At 42.6% G+C, this 12,357-nt stretch overlaps 2 protein-coding genes across 2 annotated transcripts in view; one reads left to right on the forward strand and one right to left on the reverse strand.

Annotated features, from left to right (window-relative positions):
- cyfip2 (cytoplasmic FMR1 interacting protein 2) overlaps positions 1 to 10,857 on the forward strand; it is a 36,547-nt gene extending 25,690 nt beyond the window's left edge. Inside the window, exons 21-29 of the mRNA XM_076291704.1 lie at positions 160 to 247; positions 1,100 to 1,243; positions 1,775 to 1,865; positions 2,462 to 2,592; positions 6,449 to 6,521; positions 6,973 to 7,067; positions 7,869 to 8,107; positions 8,244 to 8,391; positions 8,517 to 10,857. Coding sequence (XP_076147819.1) covers positions 160 to 247; positions 1,100 to 1,243; positions 1,775 to 1,865; positions 2,462 to 2,592; positions 6,449 to 6,521; positions 6,973 to 7,067; positions 7,869 to 8,107; positions 8,244 to 8,391; positions 8,517 to 8,684 — 1,177 coding nt within the window. The 3' untranslated portion in view covers positions 8,685 to 10,857. The remainder of the gene's footprint in view (positions 1 to 159; positions 248 to 1,099; positions 1,244 to 1,774; positions 1,866 to 2,461; positions 2,593 to 6,448; positions 6,522 to 6,972; positions 7,068 to 7,868; positions 8,108 to 8,243; positions 8,392 to 8,516) is intronic.
- med7 (mediator complex subunit 7) overlaps positions 1 to 12,357 on the reverse strand; it is a 123,829-nt gene that overhangs the window by 44,580 nt on the left and 66,892 nt on the right. The window lies entirely within an intron of this gene.

Genomic DNA, 12,357 nt, shown 5'->3' on the forward strand with positions numbered 1-12,357 from the left:
GCGTTTGTTACTGTTTATTTCTGTGTGTGCGTCTGTGTGTGCGTTTGTTACTGTTTATTTCTGTGTGTGCGTTTGTTACTGTATACCACTGCAGTGTCTGTCTGATATCCAGTGATGCGTAGTATCCCTTGTGACTGACGAAGCCTCTTGTGGTTGCAGGTTTGTGCGGACAGCCATTCCCTTTACACAGGAGCCTCAGAGGGACAAACCGGCCAACGTCCAGCCTTACTACCTGTACGGCTCCAAGGTGCGTGTACACTGCTGCTGGACATGCCTCACTCACACACAGAAGACAGATGAGTCACGTAGAAAGGAATTGTTCCTCCGCGCTTCTGTGTAAAACAATCTGGTACATGAACGGGAGAGGACTAATTATATGGAGAGAGACGTAGTTCACCGGGCCAGTGCACATGATTCAACGCAGTGCAATACACGTTTCAGGTTTTCAAGTTTCAAGTTTATTCATCACATACTCAATTATACAGGTATAACCAGTGTGGAACACCTATATAGATGGCTGTAGACAATATGAGTCTTGGATAAGACATTGATAATATGAAAAGGGTACACAAAGAAAGGTGCCATTAAAAAAAAAAAGAAAAAAAACGCTGAAAGTCTGGTTTTGTATGATGCTGTGCTGTCAGTTCTATGGGCTCTCTGCACTAGCTTACTTGAAGTCGGCAAACCAGTTTCCTGTTTGTTGATACCGCTGTCAACAGGCACCTGAACAGGAGTGCTTCGGTTTTACCAAAACACGTGCTCACCAAAAATCCTTCCCTCCTTATTTTGTGCAGCCACTGCACGTAGGCTGGCGTTTTTAGGAAAAAGGTGGAAGCTAAAATCGCCTTTTATAATGACTTGCAGCCAAGCAGAATGCCACACGGCAATGCTCCTTAGACTCGTATACGTTGTATTTCTTACGTTTTGGTACAACTTAAGCACTCCTCTTCAGGTGCTTGTGGACAGCCATGTCCACGAACAGGAAACTGGTTAGTTGACTTCAAGTAAGCCAGTGCACAGAGCCCATTGCGGTGATGTAGTACAGGCAGACTGTGAAGTGATGGTGCAGTGCTAACGTCTCTCGTCCGTTCCTCCCCAGCCTCTGAACATCGCCTACTCCCACATCTACAGCTCCTACAGGAACTTTGTGGGGCCGCCACACTTCAAGACAATCTGCCGTCTCCTTGGTTACCAGGGCATTGCCGTGGTGATGGAGGAGCTGCTCAAGATCGTAAAAAGCTTGGTAGCCATCATTTTGCCTCTTTGTTCTGTTCTTCCTTTTTGTCATGAGTTGAAAATGCTCCTGTGAAGCAGATGGATATGAGCGACTACAGTGATATTGATTATTGATCAGAAGCTTTGTTGCTGGCCCCAGCCGTGGCGCAACTGGCTGGGGCACCTGCACCGTACGCCGGCGACCCGGGTTCGATTCCCGCCCCGTGGTCCTTTCCGGATCCCACCCTGACTCTCTCTCCCACTCACTTCCTGTCAATCTCCACTGTCCTATCCAATTAAAGGCATAAAAAGCCCAAAAAAATATTTAAAAAAAAAAAAAAAAAAAAAAGAATTAGAAGCTTTGTTGCTGATGTATCGCTACATGCATTGTACTGAATACAGTAATGTTAACTCATTTTCATTTTTCTAATTCTTCTCTCTTCTTTGTGCATACATGCACGCACGCACGTGCACACACACACACACATACACACACACACACAATCTCTCTCTCACACAAACACACATAACTCTCTCTCTCTCCCCCCTCCCACCACAGCTGCAGGGCACTATCCTCCAGTACGTCAAGACCCTGATCGAGGTGATGCCCAAGATCTGCCGCTTGCCACGCCACGAGTATGGCTCCCCAGGTGAGCCACAGGACACAGCGGCTGGCTGTCAGCTCCGATTAGCCACCAGCCAGATTAGCCCTCACCTCCCTGGGGGGTTCAGTCAATGGCTGGCTGAGCTGCTTGTTGGTACAGCACGTACTGGATCAATAAGATTTGTGCCGTTAAGTCACTTCTGTGTGAACTCAACCACCCACAACCTTTACCACCTCCACTATCACTACCACAACAACCTTCATCCCCCTCCCCCCCCCCAAACACACACACACACACACACACACACACACACACACCGAGCCCTGTCCATCACACACACTTTGAATGTGGGTCAGGGATTCAGCTATGCTACGCTAATCCCATTCCACGGTAATGGAAGTGTAATTTGGCCTGAGGGGATTACGATGACTTTATATTTACTATCTCCTTGTTAATAGAGCAGTGGCCAGTCCAGCAGGGTGCTTCCACAGCAGCAGTGATGGCTGTTTGAAGGGATCAAAATGCTTTAATCACTCCCCATATTATTATTTGTAAGACACAGAATGTTGTCTGGTGGCTGTACCTCTGCTGCTGCTTCTGATGACAATCTGTGGTCTGTCTGTTGGTGTTGTGCCTGCCAGGCATCTTGGAGTTCTTTCACCACCAGCTGAAGGACATCATTGAGTACGCTGAACTGAAGACGGACGTCTTCCAGAGTCTGAGGGAGGTGGGCAATGCCATTCTCTTCTGCCTCCTCATCGAACAGGCTCTGGTGAGACAACCCAATGTCCACTCTACACACACACACACACACTCATTACATAACATCTGGTTACGGTTGCAATACGCAGGGACAATATTGACACCCCCCTCCACCCCCCAAATCCTACAGAAGTATGTACACACACACTCATATATGTATACACATGCACACACACACATAAACACATACACAAGGTCATTTTCTTTTTATTTGTTTTTATATTTCCTGTCCAGGATAATCTGTATGGGGGTGTTGCTGTATAACTCATGTTCCTTTCCAGTGTTGACTTGGTGCAATTTAGAGCAGCACTTTTAATCACTCTCCCCCCCCCCCCCATTCAGAATCATAAGGGCTCTATGGTCGGCGATGTCCTGTCCCCTAAGGGTCTCAAGCGCCTTATAGTCACGCATAAAGACATCATTAAGATGTTGTTTGTCTCAGCAGAAACCGTTAACGCAGCAGGCCCCAAAGACATACGATCAGTGCCTTAAGCAGGCATCGTGCCATTTCTGAATGGCTAGTGTGTACTTTAGAGCAACGCTTGTCATCACATGTTCCCTTAAAAGCAAAAAGACAGTACTGTGTGCATGCGTTGCACTCACAAGTCCAGCCAACACAGTAGTGTTGTTGTTGTTGTAGTTGTAGTTGTTGTTTTATAAACACAGAGCCAGTCTGGCATTGGACTAAATTAGTGTGGTACTGTCTGCCACATCCAGAGAGGGCGCTCTCATCTCTGGCGCTGGATCAAACACTCACTGCATGACTGTCTTTCAGATGCAGGTCAATTTGTATTGACTAAGCACATTCTAGCTCATATCAGCCATCCAAAATTGAGTGTGTGTGTGTGTGTGTGTGTGTGTGTGTGTGTGTGTGTGTGTGTGTGTGTGTGTGTGTGTGTGTGTGTGTGTGTGTGTGTGTGTGTGTGTGTGTGTGTGTGTGTGTGTGTGTGTGGGCATGCGCGAGTGTCTGTAATACTGTATTGGGACTGTGAGTGTGTGGATGTCATCTACAATGCTGTTTGTGTATCAGAAATGCTGTGTGTGTGTGTGTGTGTGTGTTGGGGAGGGGGATGTGGGTTGGCGCTGCTGCTGCTACTGCTGTTTTCTGAAATGCAACTTTATTTCTCATTACACGCTGGCAACAAACAACAGGTGGTAAGGATCGAGGTCTTCTCCACGTACCGCACCCACCCACCCACCCACCCACCCACAAACAAAAGCACCGAATCACAAACAAAATCGATCGCACATTGATTGTCGTTGCTCTCTTCTTTACTCACAGCTGTTACTACTCACGGGTGCACTGCTCTGCCATAGACATAAGGAAGTTATATTTTCATTAAAACATCCCTCTGGAATGTTCTAGGCAAAATATAAGTGGTTCCTCCATTTAAAAAAATTGACAATAGAACATTTTATACATTGGAGTACATTTACATACAGATTCAACCTCAGCAAATACATGATCAGAAATAGTGTACTTTGATGTCATTATTATTGGAGTAAAATTGTAATAATACCCCCCTTGAGTGTTTTTGTAAGACCCACCCTTATCTCTATGGCAGTGAGGAGCAACTCTCTTCTCTTCTTGGCTGCTTGTCATGTTCTGTGCTGAAGCATATGTGCGGTCATGATGTATTCATGGCCTCCTCCAGCCTAAGTCTCAAGGTTGCCGAACGCTCATTTCAGCATTCAGTTAAGCTTCCTCTCTGTACTGTACTTGTCTATTCTCTGTTCATTTCTTCTGATCACATACTGGCTGGCCACTGCATTGCATGCTGAACTTCTGGACTGTTGTGGGCTGTCAGCCAGTGTCTGGTTGTCTCTGGGTTCTTTCTGTTTTCTGTTTCTCTTGTTTTTCTACTTCCTACTTTTTTTTTTCCGCTGAGGTGTGCGTTTGCCTGGTTTTGTGCAGTGTAGTTGAGAACAGAGAATGAAGAGTTTAAATTTAAACCTCAGTCTGCTTGTTCATTGAGCACAGTGCTCTTGTGTTGGCCATTGTGTTGAACTTGATCGATGGAGACCAGTGGTTGGATGTGACCCAACCCCCCCCTCCCCCGCCTGCATCTTCATGACATTCCCATGGAATCTTCTGGAATGCCCGCATTCATGTCTGTCACACATACAGTGCACCTCAATGTACCTCATTCTTTGTGTAGCTCAACAAGGAGAGGATCAACACCAAGGTCGCTTTGTCAGGAATTGTCTTTAATTCTGATGAAAAGCATATTCGATACATATCACTGTAACTCTTATCGTAGGTGAGATGTAAAGGGTTAAATCATGATCATCCCCTCTGTTTGCTTACCAAAGTCCTGATGACATTTTATTTTCCAGTAATCTTGTTTGAAAGGACAGGACTAGCGCTTGTCTTACACCACAAAAAACAAAAAAACGTCTTTCGGTAGTTTTGGTTGTGTCACCAAATAGAATTGCTTCTAGGTCTACTATTACTATGTTATTCTAAGGGTGGCAGAAGTTAGATGCACTGTGAGCACGTCAGTAGAGACCCAGTGTCTTTCTGTTGCATCTTTAGACCTGCATGGTTGGTTTGGTGTAGAAGCATTTGTATTTGTTGTCACAAAAGCTACATCTTCCACCCCTTGCTGTTGGTGTTTGTGTTAGTGTATTTATTGTGCAAAATTATAGTGTAAAGCATCAATTAAAAATTTGTCTCCAGGTTTGGGATGTAACATTAAAAATATGAGCTATTATGAACACCACATGTAGTTTTGACCCTTATAACAACATTGACCTCTGCCCTCCGTTATGTCTGTCAACACTGGAGACCCAACAGGGAATGGCTGAAACGTAGTTGGAGACACGTTTAAATACACCGCACACTTTTCAATCAAATTATTATTATTATTATTATTATTATTATTATTTTCAATTTAAATGATTAAACATTTTATATTGACTAGCCGAGAGATGTAATCTGGCCTGTAATCCGATTTGCTTTTAAAAGTTCTGTCCGTCTGTGTCCCGAAAAAAAAACAACGTGCGTGTGTATTGGTGACTCACAGTATGACCTCTGTCTGTGTGTGTGTGTGTGTGTGTGTGTGTGTTACTGTGCTTGGGCAAGGACAGACAGGAGTAAGACAGTGATGTATTTGTGAGAGAGAGAGAGAGAGAGAGAGAGAGGAAGTGTGAGTGAGTTCAAGAGAGAGAGAAACAGATTATGGGTAGTCATGGTGACGCCTTTAGGCTCAGGGCTCCCTCTGTCTGATTGGGGTCAGTCGGAGTCGCTGGACATCCCCTCCGCCTTGTTAGCAGTCTGCTCTCTTAGCGTTAGCATGACCATGACAGTGCCGCGTCTCCTCTCCTGTCCCGCCTTGTCTATTTTTCAATTTCTCTTATCTATCTTCCATTTTTTTCTCTTGCATTTTTTTCATAAGGGGTCCTGGTTTGAATTCCCCATCAGTAGAGGTGTGTGTGTGTGTGTGTGTGTGTGTGTGTTTGTTTGTGTGAGAGAGAATTGTTGACACTGTGAATACAATGGGCTCTATTTGACAGCAATGGCTTGATGTAATTGCTCAAGAACATTGGCACATGTACTGTCCAGTTGGACCGTGTCTTTGTACATGATTTGGTGAAATTGGACACAAATCTTGACAGGAATTAATTGCACAGCCTTGTAAACAAAGCTAAAAAGGTCTATACACCATTTTAGTGCCCCTGATTTCATTTGAATTCAATACTGAAAAACAATGCCACAACTGGCATACTAGAATACAACCTTTGCCAGAATAGAGTCCATTGTTGAAGGTCCTGGGATCTTTAGTGACTCACTGAAGTGTTGATTTTCACTATCTGCTTCTATTATTTTTGTTTGTTTTGCTTTTTTGTTGTTTTGTTCATCACAGTCACAGGAAGAAGTTTGTGACCTCCTTCACGCCGCGCCATTTCAGAACATTCTCCCCAGAGTCTACATCAAAGGTTAGAAATCTACAGCCCCCATTTTAGGATGTGACAGACATATGTCTAAATAACAAATTGACAATGAATAGCATTTCATTGTGTTTGACCAGAGGTAACGATAAATGTCCGCCATGACATGTCAATACTTGGTGATAACATGGATAATTTTACTCTATGTAAATGTATAATGTATTTGAAAAGTGTGTGTGTGTGTGTGTGTGTGTCTGTACTTTTGGAAAAAAAGATGAAAACGCTTCTTTTTTTATTCCATGTTTCTACCACATTGTCTTACAACCTTTAGCCATGTGGTAGTGTCATTTTCAGTCAGAACAAACATACTGGTCAAGAGAAAATCAACATTAAATCAATATTTGCCAGGGGCATGATGAATCACTTTGTTCCTAACTGTATACGAGATGTGTCATTGAGTATGTGCTATTACGTAATTGTCTCATTATGCCATCTGTAGAGGGCGAGCGTTTGGAGGTGAGGATGAAGAGGCTGGAAGCGAAGTACGCCCCTCTCCACCTGGTCCCTCTGATCGAGAGACTGGGAACCCCACAGGTGAGTCTGGAACACACTGCAGTCTGTTTACTTGTGTATGAGCCCTCTTTCGGCCATAGCTTTAATGGTCTCCGCAATGGTGACTTCTCTTATAAAGATGCATAGTGAGTTTAATACTGAAGGATGGCCCTTTCATTACAGTACATATTTTATATAAACTGTTGTCATTTCTTGTATTGATAACTATAATAGTCTTAGACCGATTGGTCCTACACTATTATCCATACTACGCTGTGTTCAGTAGACACTATCATAGCAGCATCCTGTGCTCCTCTCTCATCCATACTAATCCATACTACGCTGTGTTCAGTAGACACTATCATAGCGGCATCCTGTGCTCCTCTCTCATCCATACTAATCCATACTACTCTGTGTTCAGTAGACACTATCATAGCAGCATCCTGTGCTCCTCTCTCATCCATACTACGCTGTGTTCAGTAGACACTATCATAGCAGCATCCTGTGCTCCTCTCTCATCCATACTCATCCATACTACGCTGTGTTCAGTAGACACTTATCATAGTGGCATCCTGCGCCCCTTTCTCATCTTACCTTTGGAATAAATTGTGACAAGCAGTCAAAGTCTGTCTGTGTGAAAAACCAATCCATCACCTGCTTGTGGTATAATTAGTGATGAAGCAAGATGAAGTCCCTACCTGTATCTGTCATTATCCTGTCTTATCCTTGGCAAGCTGACATGTCTAGAACTGATGTGCTCATTTATGTTGCCGCTGGCTGACAAAGATGCCTCTGTTTTTCTTGTGGGTTTGTTTTGATGTGTGTGTGTGTCTTTCTCATTAGCAAATCGCCATCGCGCGTGAGGGTGACCTGCTGACCAAGGAGCGACTGTGCTGCGGGCTGTCCATGTTTGAGGTGATCCTGACACGCATCCGCAGCTTCCTGCAGGACCCCGTGTGGCGCGGGCCGCCCCCCACCAACGGCGTCATGCACGTGGATGAGTGCATGGAGTTCCACCGCCTCTGGAGCGCCATGCAGTTCGTCTACTGCATCCCCGTGGGAACGCACGAGTTCACCGCCGAGTACGTCCGGTTACCCCACCTCCACTTCACCTCATCGTTCTGTGACCCTGTGAAGTTGAATATCGTTCTGCTGTTTTTTTTATTTTTTTTGTGTGCTTTATTTGTTGTCGTTTATTGTGTTTGTTTATGTTTACAGGCAGTGCTTTGGGGATGGGTTGAACTGGGCCGGCTGTGCCATCATCGTGTTGCTGGGACAACAGCGCCGCTTTGACCTCTTTGACTTCTGTTACCATCTGCTGAAAGTCCAGCGGCAAGATGGCAAAGACGAAATCATCAAGAATGTGGTGAGTACATCCTCACAGGCTAAAGGTCACTTAAAAAAAGCCAAGAACACATCAGAGCATATGTTGTAGTAGCCTCTTCATCCTGATAGCACCTCACTTTTGTACTTTTGTGTCTGTTCACGCAGCCCTTGAAGAAAATGGCTGACCGCATCAGGAAGTACCAGATCCTCAACAACGAGATCTTCGCCATCCTCAACAAGTACATGAAGGCCGTAGAAACGGACAGTTCCACGGTAGAGCACGTGCGCTGTTTCCAGCCTCCCATCCACCAGTCTTTGGCCACCACGTGTTGAAAGTGACCCCACGACACCCTGCCCCCCTCATGCTCCTGCGCCACCCCCTACCACCTCTTCTCCCCGGAACCCATTACAGCTCACCAAATCGCCACACACACCCACACACATACACATGTGTCATACACACCTAACACACACACCCATCGTGAGTTCTGATACCGTGGACCCTCCCTGATGTACGGAAGTTCCAGATGGACTCTCTTTACCTCCAGACTCTTTTGAAGGCACTCGAGGGCCAGTGGCCTTTCTGTGCTCTTTCTCTCTCGTTCTCTTCCTCTCTTTCTCTCTCTCTCTCTCTCTCTCTCTCTCTCTCTCTCTCTCTCTCTCTCTCTCTCTCTCTCTATAGCTTTTTCAGTTTTAACACTCAACACTCTTCGCAGTCCCCAGCTGAAAGATCACAGCACACCTTAAAAGGTGTAGAGCGGAACTAGAGGTGGAAAGGGATCCACTGGATTTCTTTTTTGATCAGCCCGGGCCCAAAGCGTAACTATAAAAGCAACAACAAACAAACAAACAAAGAGAAAACATAAAGAGGGATAGCTGATACAGCATGAGAACTGTGAAAGGTTTTGACAGATTTCATGCTACAAAGATGAGAGAGAACTACTAAAAAATATGTTATTCAGAGTAAAATTAGACTATTTTTTTCTTCATTTTAAATTCATGTCATATAACCATTGAGTCTTTGGTGACTGAGAAAAAAAGTATACGTCATAGATTTCCTTACTTTTTTAACAATCTAATGTCCCCCTGTAAAATCATTCAGTAAAGCAGAGAAATCCCTTGTGTTGCCCAAGCACCCTTTAAAAAAATATTTTATTTCTTCACTTTATACTCGGCCCAGGTCAGGGCAACACATTTGTCGTATGTAAAAAAAAAAAAATAATTATTTAATTTTTGATTTGATAATTTGGACACAAAGAATTAATCTCAATGTCTGTATGTATGAAGCCCTCTCCGAGCCCCCTCACTGTGGAGTGTATGAAAAGAAAACAAACAAAAAAGACTACAGCTTTCTGAATTCTTGTATTTATTTGATCTCTATCCTTTTTAGGCTTCTGTGCCATTTTATTAATGCCTGTGTTCCACTGTAAAGAAAAAAGATTTGGAGTTTGACTAAACAAGGTACTGAGTGTAGTAATTGTTATTTGTTTTTAAATATCATCTCATGATCTAAACCTTCAGCATACTTGCCTTTACTAATATTTGAAAATCATGATCTGAGTTTTTAATTGAGCCCATCACCAGTTTGTTTGAATGGTTTACACATTTATTTTTCCTCGCACACATACCTACCATGAAGAGAGCAGTGCTGTTGCTAAGCTGTACAGGGCAGTACTGTGTGACCGACCCATAGGAAAGTCTTCTGATATACCTCTTGTGGTGCTGCCAGGCCAGGGTCTCTAACATGTCCCCTTGTTAGCAGAGTGAACAGCATGGTAATCACCTATGAACTGCAGGTAGGGCAGAGCATAGAAGCAGTAATTTTAACAAAATTACTGAAAGAGATGAGAGAAGTCAAATTAATTTTTGAAGCTAATACACAAATGTCGCCTCTTTCACAGATGAAGGAAAGTTAGAGGAGAGAGAAGGAATTAGTAAAGGTGTATTCAGTATTCACTATTCTGATCTCTTTGATTTAGCAGTGTTAAAAAACAAATGCAATTTGTTTCTCTCTTCTCATTTTATATTCATATAAAAGAAACATTTAAGAGACTGTCTGGTATGGCAGCTGTTACTGTAAATTCATATATGAGTTCACTCACTCATCAACTGTTATAACTTTTTTGGACTTTGTTCTACTGTTTTTATTTGGGTACAGTATTTGTTTTGAGTAATTGGTCTCTTTACAGTACTATATTTATGCATACAGTACACTCTACTGTTCCTTGAAGGGGTGAATCTGTTGATATAAAAGTAATAAATAAATGAAGTGAAAATTAACGAAGCATTGTTTTCAGAAAAAAAAAACCTTAGCATGACCAGTGTAATTTATTGTCATCATGAGACTCTTTGTGAAATGAGGTTTTGTTCATGATGTTGTTGTACGAGTGATCATGTTTTTGAAATACAAAAAACCGTGAAGAAAATAATGAAAATGTACAACAAATGGTCCTGCAAAGGAAGTGAAATTGTTGTATTTCCATGAAATAAAAAAGATCTAACTAAATATTGTTGTTCTTCCGTTGTGGTCTTAACTATTGGATAGTTTTAAATCTGAGATCTGACAGTGGCCCATTTTGAATGTCAATGGCCATTCTAAGCTATCCATCCATCTGTTTACAAGTGTTAATTTGCAAATAACTGTAATGTTGCTTCTACAGCCCACATGACAAATAGAGGTTCCAGGATAGTTAAAAAATAAAACAAATAGGAAAAATTCTGTCCTATACTCACACCGCCACCATATGAGAAGCAGAAAAAAGCGAGGAACAAAAGCATAGTATATGATATTCTTATATGTCCATTCTTTACTACATATCTGTCAATTAATATTTTCGTTGATGTGTTGTACACACATATTAGATTAGGCCTACTGGAGCTGCACTACCATGCAGTAGCCTGAAAAATTCCCGGCTTCCACCGTTGTGCCCTTGAGCAAGGCACGGTGTTTCCGCTAGATTTTTTTTTTAAACAGTGGCGGCAGCGCATTGTTTTGCAATTTACCTTCATTACCAGCAGTCGGTTTTTTTACTGCGTGGTTTCGCGATTGAGTTCGCATCTAATGTAACAGCGGTGTCTTCGCGGAGACATCCTCCCTTCAGTTTCATTTTTGCTGTTGTTGCGAGCAAGCTTAGGCCTATAGACTACGATATAGGAAATACTTTATACGATCAGCTTCAGAAATGAATGGGTTTTCCTTGGCCTGTGCTACACCTTTCCACCAAGTTGTGCGAAAATTTTAGTTTTTGCGATGTTGACAAACATGCGTAGCACATGGAAGCTTTTGATAGCGCATGCCACTAACTTCTATAAAAACAATATATTTATGGAATATAACTAGACAGGTACCTCGGATTAGCATTGCTGTTTATTCATAAACTGCAATTTTCAGCAGCCAGCTGAGGGCATTTAGCATACTATGCTTCCGGACAATATTTTGCTCTCCCCTAATTCTGAAACAGTGGCACCGCTAAATGAAGAGGAAACACTGGGAAGAAAGTTAATGCTTTAAATAGGCTACATCAATACAATATATAATATGTGAACTGAAACTGGACGGGCCATAATAACCTCTGACTAGTTTAGGCTACTTATTGTTAAATTGCAATGTGAGTGGCAGCCAACAGGGGAGGATATGTTGCAGGATTATTTAAAAAGCAAATGTGCATCTGCCCTGATTATGATACCGTGGCGGTATTAATTAAACCGTGGGGGGCCGCCATGCTGAAATAAAAGAGGGAACACTGAAGGCACTTAACAATATAGTCCTTTGTAATATAATTGACATATCTAAATCGCTTTGACTAAAAAAGTCTGCTAAATTAATACATTTACATGTAGATTAGCCTACATTTTAGTGTCTCTTAGTGACTCCTTTTTAATCCATAATTTATTTTCAAATCTCAAATTTGACCTGTATCTTATTTTTGACAACATAACCAACTTTATTTGTTACATAAACTATAATTAGATCTATTCTCAGTTCAAATGTAGCCAGCTAGGCCTA

Source organism: Alosa pseudoharengus, unplaced genomic scaffold, assembly GCF_046254945.1.
Source record: "Alosa pseudoharengus isolate Yale_2024_CS ecotype anadromous, Long Island Sound unplaced genomic scaffold, YU_APseudo_1.1 YU_APseudo_1.1_scf_19, whole genome shotgun sequence".
Taxonomy (NCBI): domain Eukaryota; kingdom Metazoa; phylum Chordata; class Actinopteri; order Clupeiformes; family Clupeidae; genus Alosa; species Alosa pseudoharengus.